The sequence below is a fragment of the Pollicipes pollicipes genome, unplaced genomic scaffold (genome assembly GCF_011947565.3).
Source record: "Pollicipes pollicipes isolate AB1234 unplaced genomic scaffold, Ppol_2.1 Scaffold_6686;HRSCAF=7923_pilon_pilon_pilon, whole genome shotgun sequence".
NCBI classification, from domain to species: Eukaryota; Metazoa; Arthropoda; class Thecostraca; order Pollicipedomorpha; family Pollicipedidae; genus Pollicipes; species Pollicipes pollicipes.
In genome coordinates this window covers 47356487-47376794 of record NW_023596921.1, presented here as the reverse complement: position 1 = coordinate 47376794, position 20308 = coordinate 47356487, and the positions used below count along the sequence as shown (strand labels likewise).

At 47.8% G+C, this 20308-nt stretch overlaps 1 protein-coding gene across 1 annotated transcript in view; it reads right to left on the bottom strand.

Moving 5' to 3' along the window:
• Nucleotides 1–8032: 8032 nt before the first annotated feature.
• Nucleotides 8033–20308, bottom strand: part of LOC119108524 (outer dense fiber protein 3) — a gene marked incomplete in the record, with an annotated part of 28905 nt that continues 16629 nt past the window's right edge. The window contains 4 exon segments of the mRNA XM_037232101.1: nt 8033–11419; nt 13337–13578; nt 14008–14178; nt 17518–17634. Coding sequence (XP_037087996.1) covers nt 11102–11419; nt 13337–13578; nt 14008–14178; nt 17518–17581 — 795 coding nt within the window.

The window sequence follows — 20308 nt, the reverse complement described above, 5'->3', positions numbered from 1 at the left end:
ATAGCCTCATAAGGGGGGCTGGCCCATGGACATCTGGAAGCCGCGGCCTCTCTCTCTCTCTCTCTCTTCTATTCTTCTCTCTCTCTCTCTCTCTCTCTCTCCTCTCTCCCTCTCTCTCTCTCTCTCTCTCTCTCTCTCTCTCTCTCTCTCTCTCTCTATCTCTCTCTCTCTCTCTCTCTCTCTCTCTCTCTCTCTCTCTCTCTCTCTCTCCTCTCTCTCCTCTCTCTCTCTCTCTCTCTCTCTCTCTCTCTCTCTCTCTCTCTCTCTCTCTTCTCTCTGCTCTTCTCGATCTCTATCTAGCTCTCTCTCTCGTCTCTCTCTCTCTCTCTCATCTCTCTCTCCTCTCTCTCTCCTATATATAATATTATATATATATCTATATCTATATCTATATCTATATTTATACATATATATGCCATAATATCTACTAGCTAATCCCTGTAGACTTACCCGAAGCTAGTGCTGGAAAAGGTGTGAATGTTTTCAGAAAACGAAACAACTTGAGTTGTCCAATTTTCATTCAAACGTATCCTGCTTATTTCTTCAGAATCAGTTATGGATGTGTCTGCGAGCAGAAGGTGTGTTGTCCGCTGCACTAATCCAAATATTTTCCACTTGTTTCATTTGTGTTGTGGTGGAGCTCACTCATACGTCGAAGGGCACAGGTGTTCAAAATTCACTTCATGTATGCTTGATGTTCCCGTCACCCCCCTGATGGGGCATGGCATGAGAGTAGTATCCCGGCATATCACTAGGCATGAGAACACGGGATAAAACGGGCGAGTGAAGTAAACATTGTCCGGGAGTACTTCAACTTTCACTAATCTAGCGTGTTCTCCATGGCACTGGGCTCTACGATGCCCCCCCCCCCCCCCCCCAATGGTGCACAGCATGGCCTGCCTCTCAGCCTGGCGTGAAGGGTGAGGACTGTGGACAATTGAACCCCGTGCCTCTAGTTTCCCAAACGTGCAGCTTATCCACTACTTTGCCAGTATCCCTGATGTCGACGGAACCATCATGACTACGTGGCATGACAACGAGTCACGAGACGCGTCCCTGGGTCACATGGCTCTTTGAAAGAATGTGCAAAGTGCAGCTATCATGACAAGTTGAAGGAACATGACCAGAGTTTCCCTCGCGGGTGTGGTAAACATCCAAGTTACAAAAAGCTCTTACAAAATCTCGACCGAATTCCTGAAAAAATGTCGAGCATGTGGTGTACATCAACTGGCTCAAAGGGGGGGGGGGATGAGTTAGAGATGATCCCGTGCCTTCCATGCTTTGCTCTACCTTTGGCAAGCATTTTATTGTGTAGCCACGGGCGTGGATTTGTGTTTGTGATTTTGTCTTGTTGACACCGGTCTTGTCTCCACCGGCAAGTTGACTGGCTTCAGCAAGTTGCATTGCTTTTCCACGACGTGTTATCGCACAATGAAACCAAACAATGGAGTATTAAGCAACCAAAAACGTGACCGATTTGTTAACCGCCGACGTTTGTAAGCACCTTTGAAATGGGTTGGCCTCTACTTCTACGGGGATACCCGGTGGAACACCTATGAAAACCTGACGATCGTCACCAGTCGACAAATCTGATACCAACGTAATCGTCCAACAATGACCACCAAAACATTAGCCGTGTCGGACGTGCCTATCGCAATGCTGCGTCGCAGCCTTCACCTCGCCTTGTGGCCACCGGCCGAGGGTTTCTGTGGGAGCCTTTAATAGCCGCGTACACGAACTTACACTCTTTCCTCTCGAAGCCGCACGCGTCCAACGACGTCTGAATTTACGACATCGACCCTACGTCGGTCTCCAAAACCGGGTTTCGACGATCGACGCCAAAGAGAATGGTAATGATGCCCAACGACAGCATCCCCCGCCGAGACAGAGTGAGGCGCCAAATGACCACTGCAGTCGGCGCGCCCGAAAACACCAATAAACAACCATAACATAAGCAGGGTAAGGAAATGCATTACAGCATGGCTGTAGTATCTTGTTCTGTCGGGACAACTCCAACTCTATTACGTCGAAAGCAAAGTGGGTCGAATCCGAGGAGAAACCTGTTTTTATGCATTCGATGGCGAGCTTTCCGCGCTCAGCCCCCAAGCCTATTTCGCGGAGACACGGATGTGGTGGAGGCTTGGCAGCCGTGACAAGCGATGGATTAGCCCCTCGGTGACTCAGGCGTCGGGTCTGGGACTGGGGGCCCAATTCCTAATCAGGGACATGGCCAGGACCCGCGATTTACATTGGTCGGGACTTCTGTAGCAATGAGGGCCCTCCGTGTCAGCCAGGCGCCCACAGTGCCTAACAAGAATCTTGTATTGGCAAGGAGGCCGGTCGGCCTTCACCAGTATTCGAGGGGCCCGCAGGAGACCGACCATAAAATGCCCGCTCCGAGGCCCCGAAGAGCCCTTCAAGCAGGCATTTGTGTTTGTAGGTGCCTGTAGAGGGCATTAAAATGGGTGTTCCACAGTTGTATGTGGGTTTGAGCTGAAATAGCCATCTTGGAGATGTTCCGTGCAGTACACAGACCTGCCCTTCTTAAGACCTAAACCTCCCTAGTTTGTGGGCTAAACGCCCACGGAGGTGTGCAGGCTAGTTAATGCAGACCATTTCAAGGTCACCGAGGCACCCATGACGTACTAACAATACAGTCATTCAAGTTCTGCGACTTCGTTGGCCATGCGCCGATAAGGCCAATACAACCATTGTGGTCGAGTCGTTCATATCTGGCGTTTGCGAGCACGATTTCCAGATTTTCCGGAACCGATATTGGTTTTCAGTCAATGTTGTGCAAGGTACGATGACGCAATACACAAGTGATATATTGGGAGGCATGTTTACTAAATAAAGAAACCGTGTTGTCCAGAACATGATTTTCCACTTAAAAGTGTATCAATAGCTATAAGTGAGCTCATTTTATGATATCTGGTGTTTGCTTCAATATCTTCAAGTGTGGAACGCTCCCTTTAAGAACCCCGACCCTCAGGATCGGGTCAAATGTCAGTCAGAACGTCTCTTGCACCGATTGGGGAAACCCTGAGGCAATGGGGGGCCTCTGTTTTGGTCAGAGACCACCAACACCGAACAGTAAACACTGTGTTGGACTGAACCCTGAGGATTTATTTCCCAAGCAGGGATAAGATCCGGGACCAGCGATTTACTTTGGTCGGGACACCTGAAACAATGAGGTTCCCTGTATCTGCCAGGGGTCCACAGTGCCTAATAAAAGGTCCTTCGTCGGCAAAGGGATCCCGAATCGGCCATGGGAACATGTTCTGAACAGGAACAGGGATGGAACCCCGAATGTCAGGGGACCTCTCGCGTTGGGCGCTCGTTATGCCGAAAGGGACTCTCTGAGCCAGTTATTGGGCACCCGCGGTGATAAGGGCTTTATGGCGCCAATGAGGGTCCCTGCGTCAGTCCTGGGCTCCAATCAAGCCCCAGTCAGGAGCTTCCGACGCCAGGCAGACGGTCAACATATGATAGATACCTATGAGGGCTTACGTATTGACCCGGGGATTCGGCGCCTCGTGTCTCCAGCATGACAGTTGGCAGGCATGCCATGCTTGAACGGGCTTGCCCTTTAGCCCCTGACGGGAATACAACGTGCTCCCTAGTGTTCTATCCCCAGGGGCCCTTTTTCTTTGCAAAACTATACAAAGAAAGTTGTGCCACTCGAAATCACGTGGGTCATATCCGGCGACTTTTTGAGTTGGGGGGCTTTTAACCAGGAGGGTATCGTTTGTCGGCCCTGTGCCCGTCCCCTACCAAGACCCTGGCGGCGGTCATGCTTGGGTGAGCTCACTTACCATCGACCATGCGCGCATCAGTATAATCCCATGGTCACAGAAGAGCCAGATCAGCTAGCAACGCTATCACAATCAATCCGCGCTGCGCATGCCGTTGGCATGACGGACGTCTTACTTGCCATACGTCCGAACCGAAGTCGGTCAGGGCCACTTTTCAGAGGCTCAACAGTTTGGAACGGTGCCACCCAGAAATACAGCCGGCTCGCAATGCGTGTTTATTGGAACGGGCGGGGAAAAGCAATCCGAGTAGGAGGGCACCTACGTGAGCATAACTGGGGAAGGCAGAGAACCATTTCCTGCGTGTTCATTGGAACGGGCGGGAAAAAGCAATCAGAGTAGGAGGGCACTTACCTAAGCATATTTGGGGAAGGTAGAGGACCATTTCCTGAAATCATGGGTCGAGTACTGATAATGTTTTGTCTTACATCAATTAAAACGCGTTATGCGTAAATGCGAAATGCGTTATCGATGTAGTTTTGGTGTGTTGAAAACTTGAATTAAAACCGGGTTGCGATAATCACATATATTTGTTGGCACTCTATTTCTGTAAACACATGGGTAGGTGCATCGTAAATGCCCCAACCGCGTGATTTTTTATATACCGTTACCCAGGAACAGGTGACCAAGAGTGCCCCTCCTTCTATCCCAGCAAAGCAATAAACCGTACGTTAACACCAGGAAACATAAAATCAAGTCGCGGCACCCCCAGCTAGGAAGAGGGAATAAACGTAAAAAAGCGGGCGAAGAGGTGGTGCAGACCCCAATGAATTGTATTATGTAAGAGGCAAGGAAAAATCATACATGAGAAGGCTTAAAGAAGTCATTAACCAAAGTCAGCTAATGACAGCTCGCCATAAGCACTCAATAAGCTACAACCGCTCATTCACAGCGTTAGTAAGGATTATACAGTCCCACAGGTCGGAGGAGCAATTACTTGGTCATTCTCGTGCTAGGTTTTGAGCTGGATGTCCAGGGAGTCCACCCATCTAAGCGGAGCTTGTTGCTAGGAGAACTCCCGGAGCCAGCGCCATGAATTTGGGTACGTGTGCATGACTTTGACTATATTAGAACGTGATTATGGAGCACGAAGGAGATTAAACATGAAGTGCGTTACATATGTGCGGCCCAAAGGATTGCAATATCTTCAAATACGTTGGTTGCATTAGTATATATTCACGAAATGCCTGCGGATGATGTTCTTAACGATGGTTTGGATGCAGAGACATCAGTTATTCGTGGAAGCTATAAAACTATAACGTCGTTCCACAGCTTAGGGCCAAGGCAAAATGTTGGAAATGGCCTATCATTACCATTAGGGAAAGGCTGGTCCAAATGTTTTACTCGCCTCATTTCCATGGCACTTGATTCGTAGAGCTTGCACATTAAATCGAATTAAGCAGCGAGCCATGAGGCTACAAATTTGAGCATCACAATTAACATTTGGGATTTAGCGATACCCGATAGTTTCAAGATTTGGTATCGTTTAAAGACTGGCTCGAACCTTTGTGGAGAGTACACATTTTTTATCAGACGCACAGCTCTTTTTTTGCAAAATTTCTAATCGATCTAATTGAGAAGCATAATTTACACCCCAAATCAAACAACAGTAATTTAACTGAGGAAGAATTAAAGCGCTATAGAGTAGATGTGACGTTGTTTTATCAATGAAGTACCTAGTCCTACTTATAATTCCAATATTTCTACTTAATATGCTTGCAACGAGATTGATGTGGCTTGTAAATTTAAGAGACATGTCAGTGGGTACACCAAGGTATTTGATTTATTTTTTCTCTTCGATAGCTGAATTGTTTATTTGTACATTTAGTTGGAAATACGAAGAAAAGGTAATGTAATGCTGTATCAATGTTTTTGATACGTTCAGGGAAAGAAAATTTGCACGAAACCAGGAATTCATTAGAAGCAAAAGCGTATTGACATTGTTTTGAAGTTCCACAATACTTTTATTTTTTAAATAATCGCAGCATCATCATCGTAAGAGAGGCAAATCATGTTACTGCTTAATTTAAGCAGGTCATTTATGTACATTAAGAACAGAATTGGGCCGAGAATTAATCCTTGGGGTACCCCCATTATTACATTTTTGAGTGATGATATATCAGTCCTAATCCTTATTTATTGAGTTTTGCCAGACAAATAAGAAGAAATGATTTCATGAGATTTTCGTCGAATGCCACATTTAGTAAGTTTACGTAGAATAAGGTGTATGTTAACAGTGTGAAATGGTTTTTTTTCAAATCTAAATACAGCCCTAGCACATATTCAGCATTCTGATCAGCATTATGCATATATTTTGCTTTCCAGTATGTTAGAGAGAGGTGCAGCTGCACCCCTTCAGCTTCACAAAATAGGCGTGGTTATAAGAAACTGATGCAAACTGTCACGCTTCCATATGTGATTGTTATGGCACCGCACATGATCTAAAACACGTGTCGGAAGTGTGAATATATATATATATATATATATATATATATATATATATATATATATATATATATATATATATATCAGACAATAATGTTAGCCTCATTCCTCGGATAAACACCGAGAGAATGGAGATAAAGTTGGGTAGATATTTCGGCAACATGCCTTGGTCAAAACAATAGCAGAAGTGAATTCACTTCTGCTATTGTTTCAATAAAGGCATATTGCCGAAATATGAACCCAAATGTAAACCCAGCATTATCTCCATTCTCCTGGTTTTTATCCGAGGAATGAGGCTAATACTACTGTCACACCTTTGTGAATAATGTTCCTCGCTAATGCATAGAACAACTCACACACACACACACACACACACACACACACACACACACACACACACACACACACACACACACACACACACACACACACACACACACACACACACACACACACACACACACACACACACACACACACACACACCACACACACACACCACACACACACACACACACCACACACACACACACACACACACACACACACACACACACACACACACACACACACACACACACACACACACACACACACACACACACACACACACACACACACACACACACACACACACACACACACACACACACACACACACACACACACACACACACACACACACACACACACACACACACACACACACACACACACACACACACACATATATATATATATATATATATATATATATATATATATATATATATATGTATATACATGTGTATACAGAAAGGCATTCATCTGCATTCATTCAAAGTGATAGCGTCGTTGTGGTGTGAGCACCGCACTCTCACGGCGCCTGACAATACACTTACAATATACGGGGCACCTTTGGACCACATGCGACTCGAACATGACAGGACATGGACACAACAACTGACAGGCAACAATGACATTCTTCAGATGTGCAATGGAATAAGATGCCTTTAAATTTGGTAAGTATAGGTATTAGCGAGCTTTCTCCACTTCCAACAGACAAATTCCTGCACAATCCTTGAGTCGTTAGGTGGTGCGCAGTGAGTACTATTGATCCAATTGTAGCAATGTATTCGTGTCTTTGTTTCGTTATTTCGTTATACTATTTCGTTAGTGTTTCCATTATGGGTGTATTTTATATGCATCAAAGTAAATTACACGACTCTATCTTGTCTTCATTTGTCTTTTCCGTACTAACAGATGTTTCCAAAAGCAATGCACATTTTGCATCCTTTAAAGCTCAAAACTTGCCATTGAGACTTCTCCGACGATGAGATAAGATCTTGAAACGTGAGAGTGTAAAGGTTTGACGACTATGTGAAGGATTTGGCACGAACTATCTTTGATCTAAAGCATAAGGTTTAGTCAAAAGCCCGGAAACTCTTACGATGGATTAAAAAGCTTGTCAGTGCTAAGCCTACGGTCATTTTTAATAAAAAATGCATGAAAGGAAGGATTCTGCCAATGTATATTTATGTATATATGTATTCCTTATCTATTTACAATGATAAGTAGAGAAAAGTGAGTGAAATCCGAGAAGTTTTTCGTACTTGTCCCTGTATGGCGACTTCCTCGACTTTGTTCCCCTCGTCCTCAATCGTTCTGAGGAATCGACATCCAGGTGTATGATTATTGTCTCACATGTAGCAATGACGCTAAGTTGCAGGATACTCGGTACATACTCTTGATATCTTGAATCACGCACGTTCTTTCCAACCAACCAAAACAGTTCCTGATAAAAGTAGCTTTATTAGTAGGTAAAACATAATACACGGTGACTGATCCTATCACATCCTTTGTCTTTCAATCCCATATTAACCACCGTCGTCAACACATATCTAAAGGTGGATATTTATTCATAAGCGATGCATCGCAGGGGAATGGTACAGTCGTAAAGGCAACATACCGCTGCCTCATGATAGTGCTATCAGCTCCGTGTGACGCAAAGCTGCGCTGGAAACAGGATAAGTCCCTAAAACCATATTAACCGCAGTAGGCGCTGGTATTTGGACTATGCCACCCGGACGGGTCACCAGAAACGATGCCGTCTGGCTCGATAATGTGGCACGATAATGACGGTTGCCTGACACGCTAACCTCACTTGACACCTTAACATTCATTAATGGACCAATTTGATCTGCGTGGTCTGATGAATGAGGCCTGGGTTATTTACTATGTATCCCACCATTACTAAGGCCTGACCACATGGAAACCGTACAGAAAAAACGAACACATTTAATCCATTCGAAAGGTACGAACAGAAGTGGGGCTTACGCAAGAGGCTGTTATATCGCACCATCATATGGATTAAGCATAAAACATAGTTTAACACAGCTTTCAGTTCAAGGCACGTTTAGTCCAGAATACGGCATACTTTACACCGGTTTTGCATAATTCGGCAGGTGCAGAAAGGCAGAAGTGCCCGTTCGTTGCCGCTAGCTCACGGTATTGGTCGTAGACCAGTCTTTCGGAGGACAACGACTTATGTTAAATGGAGCGGCCCGGTCAACGTCTGCAGGAAAGCTTCCCGTGCTGTAGTGACCATTAGACACAGCCAGCTGCAGACGGCCGCCCATCTGGGCCATCGCAGCAGGAGCGCTGTTTTCCACGCTGCAAGCAAACACGTTTGGGCCGAACAAAGCTGCGATTGGTCGAATAGTGCGACAGGTGCTGTTGATCTTCGGCTGTTGCGCGCCGTCGACTCTCCCCTCCCCCTACGCGCCCTTCGCTCTCTTCCGAAGGCGTCAAACCGGGTCTCACGCACTCCCGATATACAGAACCAACAAAGCCGCCACCGCATCGGACAAACATCTTACGCACGATACAAGTACACCGGACGCATAACCCAATTAACTTCGAGTTTGTTAGAGATGTGAAGGTCAATACGATGTTCGGATTGCGCTGTGGCATGATTGGATCCCCTACACTAGGGTTAGCAGGGCCTCAGCATGGTTATAAACAACATCGACCCCAACCACGAATAGCATCGTTCTTCTGCGACAGTATGAAATCAAGAGACCTTATCCACGTTGGGCTACTAAAAAACCGTCGCAACATGTTACGTACAAACACTCGTGCTGAAGGCCTTGACTACACAGCCAACCCACATAGTCTGTCGCGATGCCACACCTGCCTGGCGTCGCTTGCGGTTGCTGTTGACGCGGTTAGCGGCCGGAATGAACGGAGACGCATTTGAACGTTTCAACGCATGCTTCTTTCGCTTCATCCAAATCAGTGGGACATTTTACAGATGAGCGACTAAAGGTGCGATTCAGATTAATCGTGGTTCTACACATCGCCTTATATAAATTATCCAGGTTTAGCACATCCAATTGCAATGTTGCAGTTCAAGAAAACTGCACTTAATAAAGCGAAGCCGCAAGACGAATTAAAAAGGTTACTGTGACACATTGCTTGGGCACGGCAGTCTTAGGAATGTTTTGAAGCAGACAGCTGAACGTGATATTGCCGTTGCAGCAGCGGGTCATGGACAGGTGCTTTTTGTTTGCCCGCAGCAAGATGTCTTGAGAAACACTCTCAGGAATACTACATTTCCAAGGACAAAAAACATTGGCCAGTCGTACATCACAAGTGGATCTAGCGTTAGAATGATATCCTTCTAAGGGCAGTATGCTAAAGTTTTCCATTATTTGTCTTTTAATACAGATACATTTATGCAGCCGTATGCGTATATATATATATATATATATATATATATTCGCGTATCTAGTCCAAAATATCCATTTTAAGTACGTTTCATTGACAAGCAAGTAGCTGTGGGCTTTTTTTCCATTCTGCCTGGCGACGTTTTGTATTAGCTTTTTGTGTCGGTTTGAATCCAAAGAGTAAATCTCCAAGATGACTTGTATAACAGGTTGCATATCGGTCATATATTCATTAAAGCGGTACGTTTTGGCTTAATCCTTAAGCCATTCGTAAACAGATATGATATGCTGTAGACGGTCGTATGGTTGATTTGTATGAAAAGGGAACAATATATTTGTGAAATAAGTTAACAAGACATGATAAGTTCATACGTTAAGTCATACACGACGCGCCTGAGCTAACTCTAAGCATGTTTATTTATATTCCATGATTACAACCTTTCACAGCTTATTTCATGAGACATTTAATTTGCTAGCTCAAATCATTCAAAACTGTGAAGTGTTTTTTCGATCGCGTACGACATACCAGATCTGATAATGGTTCATTGATTAGGCACAAACGTGACATTTTAATGAATATATGACCAAGATACGACTTATTATATGAGCAAGCTTGGTGATGCAATATTCGGATTTCAATCCGACCCAAAAAGGCTTATCAGAAACATCGAATGATTTCACAGAAACATTGTCACAGTTCAATACTACTCAGCTTTCGATGAAGCCTATATATATATATATATATATATATATATATATATATATATATATATATTCGTGCAACCAGATATTATCTTATTGGTTAGTACCTCACACAGATCAGAAAATAATGTGGAAGACGTTGCTGTCCCTGCCTAGCGGCCGGAAGGTCTAGAAATGCTTATTTGGCAGAGCCTACAACGTTATTCGGACATAAATACCCCGCTAAAGCAATTACCATCGACCAAGTTACTCTTTACGTGATGCCTGGTATCGGCCAGCTAATCGCACTTTTAGTGAGCGTTAACTGCCGCGCTGGCAGGTAGCCTTATGACGCACACAGCTGCCTGCTCCACTAGTTGTCGTGTGGTGTCGTCGGCGCCGCCGGTACCCTCGGGACCGTCGTCAGCGCTGGGACCGCCGCACAGCCGGGCGGCTTCACATGCTCATCTGGACAGTGCGGTGCATGCTGGTCGTTTGACGGGTGGTTGTCGAGCCGTCGCTGTTGACGCGCGTCTCCATTGTGCGGCTGCTGGTGCCGCTGGAGCGGGGCGACAGGCCGCGGTCCACCCAGCGGCACGTGAGGCCCTCGGGCGTCACGCGCACCACCTCGCCGCCGCGCAGCACCTTGTCTGTCGGCCGCACCGCCGACGTCTGCAGCGTCACGGTCCCCTCAGCCTGGCCCGGCTTGAATGAGCCCACGTACGGCGAGTGCTTCAGGCCGAACGAGTACTGCGGGTCCCGCGCCTTCACACTCTGAAACGGCCGGACAGATGACGTCACGCGTCAACGCGCAGCCCCTGACATCAGCATCGGAATCAGATCGTTAACGGATACTCGTCAGTGACTAAGGTCACGCTGGGGCGTTGTCTGGCCAGGGCGTAACTTCACTGCACTGCCCTGCCAGCAGATGATGTCACGGCACGGCTCTGGTAAGAGATGAGGTCACGGTACCACCCTGCCAAGCTGTTACGTCACAACAATGTTATCAAGGATGTGACGTCACGGCGCCTATCAGACCCTCTCAGCTTGTCTCTCGTGACCACTAAAACGGCACGTCACGGCGATGCCCAACCAAACAGTAACATATGGCGCTGCGGAAGAGGTCGTCACACGTTCCACATTTAAAATATCGGAGCACGCATCACACATGATGAAATAAGCTTACTTTTAAATTTTGGTGCACTTTTAAATGGAAAAGACTGCTCTAGACAGCACATTGTCTCTATTTAGGTGAACGTGCGTGGTACGAACATTATGGTGTTTTGTTTAATTGCGTCACCGTATGAACGACTCAGCAATTATATTTGTATTGGCCTTGATCATTGCATGGTCAGTGAAACGGAAGAACATTAATGACGTTATTATCACGTTATGGATGCAAGGGTGACCTTGAAATAGTCAGCGTGAATAGTCTGCAAATTTTCGCGGGCGTTTCGCTCAGAAACTAAAGGGGTTTTGGTCTCAAGGGCAGGGCTGTGAACTGCATCCAACGATTTTAAAAATGGTCATTTCAGTTCAAAGCCCCTACAAATGTCAAACACTCGATTTAAAAGGCATCAGGGAGGCGCACTTCAAGCACCCCTTCCTGCTTAAAGCAGGTAGAGCTGAGGTCATGGTAGCTGTATGCCACGGCAGTTCTACGCCAGAGCCCTGCCGAATCTCCGCCGCTTATTCGCCCCCACCTGCCTACACCAGAGTTCTGCTGACTCCCCGCACCCTATCCGCTCCCGCCTGCCTACACCAGAGTTCTGCTGACTCCCCGCCCCCTATCCGCTCCCGCCTGCCTACACCAGAGTTCTGCTGACTCCCCGCCCCCTATCCGCTCCCGCCTGCCTACACCAGAGTTCTGCTGACCCCCCGCACCCTATCCGCTCCCGCCTGCCTACACCAGAGTTCTGCTGACTCCCCGCACCCCTATCCGCCCCCGCCTGCCTACACCAGAGTTCTGCTGACTTCCCGCCCCCTATCCGCTCCCGCCTGCCTACACCAGAGTTCTGCTGACTCCCCGCACCCTATCCGCTCCCGCCTGCCTACACCAGAGTCCTGCTGACTCCCCGCACCCTATCCGCTCCCGCCTGCCTACACCAGAGTTCTTGCTGACTCCCGCCCCCTATCCGCTCCCGCCTGCCTACACCAGAGTTCTGCTGACTCCCCGCACCCTATCCGCTCCCGCCTGCCTACACCAGAGTTCTGCTGACTCCCCGCCCCCTATCCGCTCCCGCCTGCCTACACCAGAGTTCTGCTGACTCCCCGCACCCTATCCGCTCCCGCCTGCCTACACCAGAGTTCTGCTGACTCCCCGCACCCTATCCGCTCCCGCCTGCCTACACCAGAGTTCTGCTGACTCCCCGCACCCTATCCGCTCCCGCCCGCCTACGCCAGAGTCCTGCTAATTCCCCGCCCCCTATCCGCCTCCCACTTGGCTACACCGGAGTCCTGCTAACTCCACGCTCCCTATCGTTCCCCACCTGCCTACATCAGAGTCATGCTGACTCCCCGCCCCCTATCCGACCCCACCTGCCTGCATCAGGGTCCTGTTGACCCTGCACCCTATCCGTCCCCGCCTGCCAACACCAGAGTCCTGCTGGCTCCCAGCCCATTGTCGACCCCTCCTCCAACGTTCTCATCCGCGATCGCGCCACGAGTGGATCCGGTGACCTTGTGGCTGACCTTGTCGTCGAGGTTGTAGGCACCGGGTCCGGGTTTCTTGGTGCGGTCCATCGGTAGCGCGGTGCGGTCCCGCAGCGAGTAGGCTGGGCTCTTGTTGAGCGCCGCGTCCGCCTTGGCCGGCTCGTACTGGCAAGGCGCCGGGTACTTGACGCGCTCGTCCACCTCGTCGCGGCCGCGACCGCGGATCGTGTAGCGCGGCGTCTCCTGGCCCAGCGAGTCTGGCATGTCGTACGCGTTGGGCGCTGCCCAACAGCACACCGGTTAGGGCTAGAGTGCTGCTGACCCACGGCCCAGGTCACCAGCGTGCAACAGCTGGCTCACACCGCCAGCACGGAGCACCGGCCAGTGCTCAGGAGCACATCAACTGCCACCGAGCACGAGTCAGCGACACTGCTGCTCGCACAAAACGTTACTCACTTAGGTGACACTACCGGCCTTTCACAGATGCTGACATGCAGGGCATGGTGTTCAATGCGTACGACTTCCAGAACGCGACAGATGACTAGCATTTACGACCGGGTTCTGACCATGCATGCACAAGAGACTACCGGGCGCAAAAGGATATAACAGCGCACATAATTGCGAATGACCAGGTACGTAAGGGTCCAGAACGTGAGGGAGTACAGGTGCGGGTGCAGAGAGGGGACCAAATCCACGCTGCCTTGACTGACCGGGTACGCCGTTGGGATGCTCCATGGTGGTCTTGACGCCAAAGCTGTAGCGCGGTGATGACTCCACCACCGAGCCGTCATCCAAATCGTACGTGCCGGGCGCCGGCGTCTTGTACGGCTGCGGGTCCTTGGCCCGGCCAGCAATGGTGCGTGACGGGGCAATGTCCTTCCCTGAGCGGCAGCGGAGCGCGCAGTCAGGTCCGCCTCTCCCTCACACACCGGCACACCAACGCTGCCTGGTCACACCGTCACAAGCAGCCACAAGTGTCACTGTACAGTGAAGTCGTGTCTCGACCACGGGTGCCGTGTATGGTGACGTCACATATGGCCTAACCGTGCCGATGCGTGGTGATGTCACACCTGATGCGTGGTGACGTCACACCTGATCAACAGGTACTGCTGTACGGGAACCTTATATCTCATCTACAGCTGTCGTTATGCAGTGGTAGGGTGCCTCGTCCATGGGCACCGTTACGTAGTGATAGCACGAGTCAATGAACGCCTCGGCGACCTCCACAGAAGAGATCGGTGATGTCACACATGTAATCAGCTGGTGACGACAGCAGCTCCAGATCAATTAGTGACGAAAGCGATGTGTAACTATGGGTGCTAGTGGTTCGCGCCTGGTCGTCAATCAACGCCATGGGAGCCCAACCCGAACAAGGTGGACGCCATCGTTCTACAGCCATCGTGTCCTGGTCATGCTCGGCTGCAGCGCTGGTACGCTAAAGCATTCGCCTGCCGAAGGCCGCAGTACGCTAAAGCATTCGCCTGCCGAAGGCCGCAGTACGCTAAAGCATTCGCCTGCCGAAGGCCGCTTGCAAGCGCGACTGCGACGTCCTGGATAACCCTGACTTCACATGGCAAGTTCCGCTGGTATTCCCCTGTTTTCCGCATCCACTGGACCAACTTTGCTGCTGTGCCAGGCAGACTGACGGGTACAAACTAACTTTTGCTCTATAAAGTACAGTGATGTACGAGGGGTGGCGCAAGAGTGGTGTAGAATAAATTGCGTGGTGTTGGCTGTATTGGAACTTAACGGAAAGTTAAACACAACAGTTGATAAATACAGTGGCCAAACCGTGTTAAGATTGGCACAAAAAGGGGCGCAAAAGAACATGGCTTAAAGCCTATTCCAGGACTACGTGCTATACATGGATAATGCAGGTAAATAGTCCCACAAGTGAAGCTGGATGAAGAAAAAGAGACTTTCTGCTCACAGGAACCTCCGGGGAATCCCGCAAAGGGTTCATAACATCTCGAACGTAACGGTTTTTAACGGAGTGTTGCATTCCGTCCTTTACATCCGCACAGTCAACAGGATTTTGAAGAACTATGCTCGAGGTGGGTCCAGAAACGACGAAAGGGATGAGGCTACGGTACACCGAACCTTGGCCACCAACTGCGGATCGTCAGGTGGTGGCCGCGACAAGGGTCAAGCTAAATCACGTGTTCGCATTGCCCTCCTTTGGAAAGCTGAATGCGCCCTATGACATTTATTAATATATGTCATATAGGCACCGAGTTATAGCGAATGGCACCACAATGACCGATGACAATATCTACTTCTCATCTACCTTCGCTTTTTTCACCACACCAATGGGCGCTCTAATTAGCACAAAATATATATGACCGAGTTTTGGGTTGAACCTTTTTCTGATAACAAAGCAAGGTACTGTCCCATCCGTTTCAAACGCACTCAATCAAATCCCGTTTTGACAATTTTGTCGTTTTCCCGTTTTGTGTCTTTGTAATGTGTCCATGGATTTTCCATTTTAAAATATTTCAACAATCTACGAACCTTGGAACCACTAGTTATTGATCTGAACTGAAATCGGTTAATAAATTACAGAGCTCATTTGAAACAACAATATGTTGGACATTAAGCTTCCTGTCGCCTACTCACTCGCGTCTTAAATGCCTAACATTTTTTAGTTTTGAAATGTAGATTTCATCGAAAGAAATTTTAAACATCTTTTTCCAAGTCAGCCGAGTAGGTTCCCGAGCGCTGAAGGGGGAGAGGTGAGGCGGACTTGGCTCCTCGTCCGGAATAGGTGTATCGGGAGCCGACCCGAAACTGGGATAACAGACAATCTGGAGCATTAAATGATACAAATGAGCAGTTCTTTTAAGGAAAAGCACGATAAAAAGATCAAGATTTAATATCATCTCTGGGGGAGGCTTTCTGATTACCTAGCGTGCTTTACATGGAGGTATCTAAAGATTCTAAACGTTATAAGAATGACAAAATTACGGGAACGAAACTTGTACAACATTAAGGACGACCAGCGTAGGGAAGGAACACATATGGTATCATAGCATGTGCACGTCAGCGAATGAGTGAACGTATTACATTGCATTTTGCCTGGCTATTTCCGTGCTAACCAGACCAAGATGACTTCAGCCCATGTTCATTTGGTCAGAGGCAGGCAGTCAGCTATTCTATGTAAATCTATGGTGTCGGAATGGTACAGTAAATGATCAGTTTGGCCGTAGCTCAAGGACTCCTGTCAAAACATGTTGTGCACGTGCACCTAGATTAAATGACAAAAACAGAATGCACGACGTCTCTTTTGATGTTGCCTGAGGCCGTCCCGTTATAGTCAGTTTAAGACATGTGAAACAACGCCGAAATGGTAGACAAATCCTGGTGAAACATACATTAGAATGAGCGTAGCACTTGACACATATTTATCTTGCGTTCATTTTAGCTGGCAATGTCCCTGTTCATCCCTACATTCGTGCTTTTGCAATTTGCATTGGTGTAATCATGACACCAACGCACCACGGATCAGATTGCCTTCAGAGGTGGGATTAATTCAAGTCATTAAATCTAGGAATCTACTGTACCTATGCAAATGCACTGTTTTGCTTACAAGGCATACTACTCGATTATCAAGATTTTTGAGAGCATATGTGTGCAAAACAATAAAATATTTAACCTGATATAGCAGTTTTCATGAAGTTCATAAAAGTCCGTGCGTAAGGGCGAACTTGTCCTACGGGAATTAAATATATGCATATGTACAAATATAAAAAATATTCCACAAAGTTCCGTCATATTTTTGCCCGTTTAGGTTGACAGAGGCATTCACTTCTAACACAGTTAAAAACATTCTACGCGAACTTGCGCGAAATCAAGTTACCGAGTTACAACTCAACTATTCTTCGAAGACCTTGTCTGGCGGGGAAAGACTCACTACATTGGCGACCAGGCAACGCTCCTTGAAGCTCGAATGACACAAGAGGCGTGGCTTTGTGAAATAAAACAGCTACCTGTGATAGAACTGCCACGTTCCAAGTATATACATGATATAATTTACATGGGTACAACTTTACTTGTCGTTATATAACACACCTCTCCAAAACTGCAAAAATGAAACGGTATGACTGGGAACGGTGCTTTCATTTTTCAAAGCACCGAAGCCTTGCTGCTGTGTCATCTGAAGCTGCTTGAACTAATGATGACTGCTGTTCAACGTAATCGAATAATGCTGCCGAAATACTGACCTTTGTTTGTCAGTTGTCTTGTGTTGTACTCGTTGGGGGCCGGAACCTGCTTCTTATTCTTCATGTCATGTCGGCTGGCAATGGTGAAAGCAGGAGTTTCCCGACCTGATGATTACTGCAAACGAAAACAAGGCTTTTCGTGAGGCACGGTTCCGTGGTACCATATTTCGACAGTTGGAAACATTGCATTCACGGAAAACATCACTACCAAGACGCCTGAGGTAATAGCACGAGCATGTGTGAAGCTTTGTGCCTCTTTGGTGAGGTCTTGTCCCTCTCCACGCTTGTCTAAACCTCTCAAAGCCTGATCAAAATAAACTTAGTACGAAAAAGAGGTACGAAATAAGTGGAAAGCCCGATGTCTTAAGTCCAAAATAAGGGTCTCTCTCTCCCCCTCTCTTTCTCTCTCTTTCTTTCTCTCTGTGTGGTATGTGAGGCAGACACCACAGATTCCTGAGATGCACGCCCGCGAAGATGTGCAGACTATTTCATGCAGGCTATTTAAACGTCACCCGCATCCATGAGGTTATAATAAAGTCGTTCAAATCATGCCATTTCATTGGCCATGTGACGATCAAGGCCTAAAAAAATATGGTTGTCCTGCCGTTTCCAAAGTAAGAGTGAACAAAGAATAAGCGAATCTCGCAAATCCGAAGTAGGAGAAGATAAAGAAATGTCCAAACAGAACAGGTGTGGACAGCATCCAAGAGACAAACACGTTCCTGGAAGCTCTCAAAGGCTGCGGCCACTGGCCAGTGCCGTGCGCGCCTGAGAGAACCAGCGGCCAGCGCCGCGGCTAAGTGGCGTCCGACGACTGAAGCTGAGCCTTTGTTTGCCGGCGATCCAGCGTAAAGAGGACGTAAACACGCCGGTCCCCAGCGCCGGCGTATCCGGTGGGAGCGGAGCGGGCGACAGATCTGGGAACGCCGCGATCCGCTCAGCCATGCGGAACGAGTCGACGCCGGCTGCCGACGACTCACCCTGGCGTCATCGCTACCCGGGGATTTTCCGCCCCGATCACTTTACACAATGACAGCACATGGCCAGCCACCGGCGGGCGGCCGGACGCCGCACACCGGCCCGCCGCGCCGCAGGCCACGGGCGCGAACACAGCCGCTGTCGTCTGCAGCTCCGCACTAGCAAACACCATGAGCAGAACAGTCATTTCCGCGAAAGCGTCGCGCATGGATGTTTCCAATGTTTCAAAACAATCCTAGGGAATTATTTCCAGTACAGTTAGTGTCGTAACTTAGCCAGGTTGCTTGAAGCAATGACGGCACATTGGGGTACACATGAGTTCAAACTGACAGTTATGTTTACTGGCACCAAAACTTCAGCAAATGGTGCAGACGACGATGGAACCCATAAAATAGGATGGCGAATCGACCAAGTATGGTTGGATATTAGCCAAACTGAGCAGGCTACATGCTTGTATAGTTTCAATTAGTGATGTGGATCCGAGGCCGAAAGCTGATGTACATGCTTGTATAGTTTCAGTTAGTGATGTGAATCCGAGGCCGAAAACTGATGTACATGCTTGTATAGTTTCAGTTAGTGATGTCGATCCGAGGCCGAAAACTGATGTACATGCTTGTATAGTTTCAGTTAGCGATGTCGATCCGAGGCCGAAAACTGATGTACATGCTTGTGTAGTTTCAGTTAGTGATGTCGATCCGAGGCCGAAAACTGATGTGAGCCCATTCGGCTTCTGCGTACCCATAAAGAAAACTTTTGTGACATTTTCGATTTTTTAAAATCATGTTACACATTTAAGTGAATTGCCCACCTTCAAGAAACACGGATACAGCAGCTATCTACAGACTATAGAAGCCAGTACTTTGGGACCAAATCACCTTTGGTAAAAAAGGACTATAGCACATTTGCACGGCATTCCAAGGCTCTCTGTCAATTAAGCTATCTCAAACCGTGAAGTAGAGATGAAGAGTAGCACTGGAACTAGATTTTGTCGCCTACCACCCATCTCCCGACGAAGGATCAGCCGCCACACATATAGTTCTCCAGACATGCCGATCCATAGATGTGTGAGTGCTGGGAGCTGGCATGTAGTGCACGTAGTGGTCACAACAAAAAATATGATCCATGGTCTCACTTGATACATCAAAATATGATGTGATGGAATTGCTGCTGGTAGCTGATCAGCGCTGGCTTGAGGTTTGTTTCCTATGCACGCTAGAAGTCTCCGTCCGCACACCAGAAGAGTCCGGTTTTTGCACTGATATCTCTCCCTCATCTTTGCAACCAGTGCTATCATGACGCGGTGTTGCAGTTTTGACTGACAGCAATCGGCCTACGCCCTAACTCACTGAATCATCGAGTGAATCGCAAATGAGTTTTGCGGTATCCATATGACATGCTGGGTGGGACGACGTGACCAGGGTAACTAACGACGAATCGATATTTCCATTGTCATACGTGCACTTCACCTTCGCATGCACTGTCATAATGCCTTTTAGCGACAGTATGATGCAGAAACCCTTTTTTTAGACTTTCTAGAAATCGCCCAGGTTTTAGTCACACAGTCAAAGCGGAAAACCTATCACGTTGGTCGGCAATTTGACTTTGCCTTAGTCGGACGCTACCAGTTTGTCTTGACCAATTGATACCAGTCCTGAAACTGACAGGTTGCATTCGGAACCAGTTCTTAAAAAGTCGATTTTATCCGCCGCATTGTTAATTTACGTTGAACCGGTAGGTCTGACAGTGCTGAGGTAACAGAGTTATTCTAACGGTGCTCTGACGTACATTTACAGTTGACTACAAGTCTTCACCC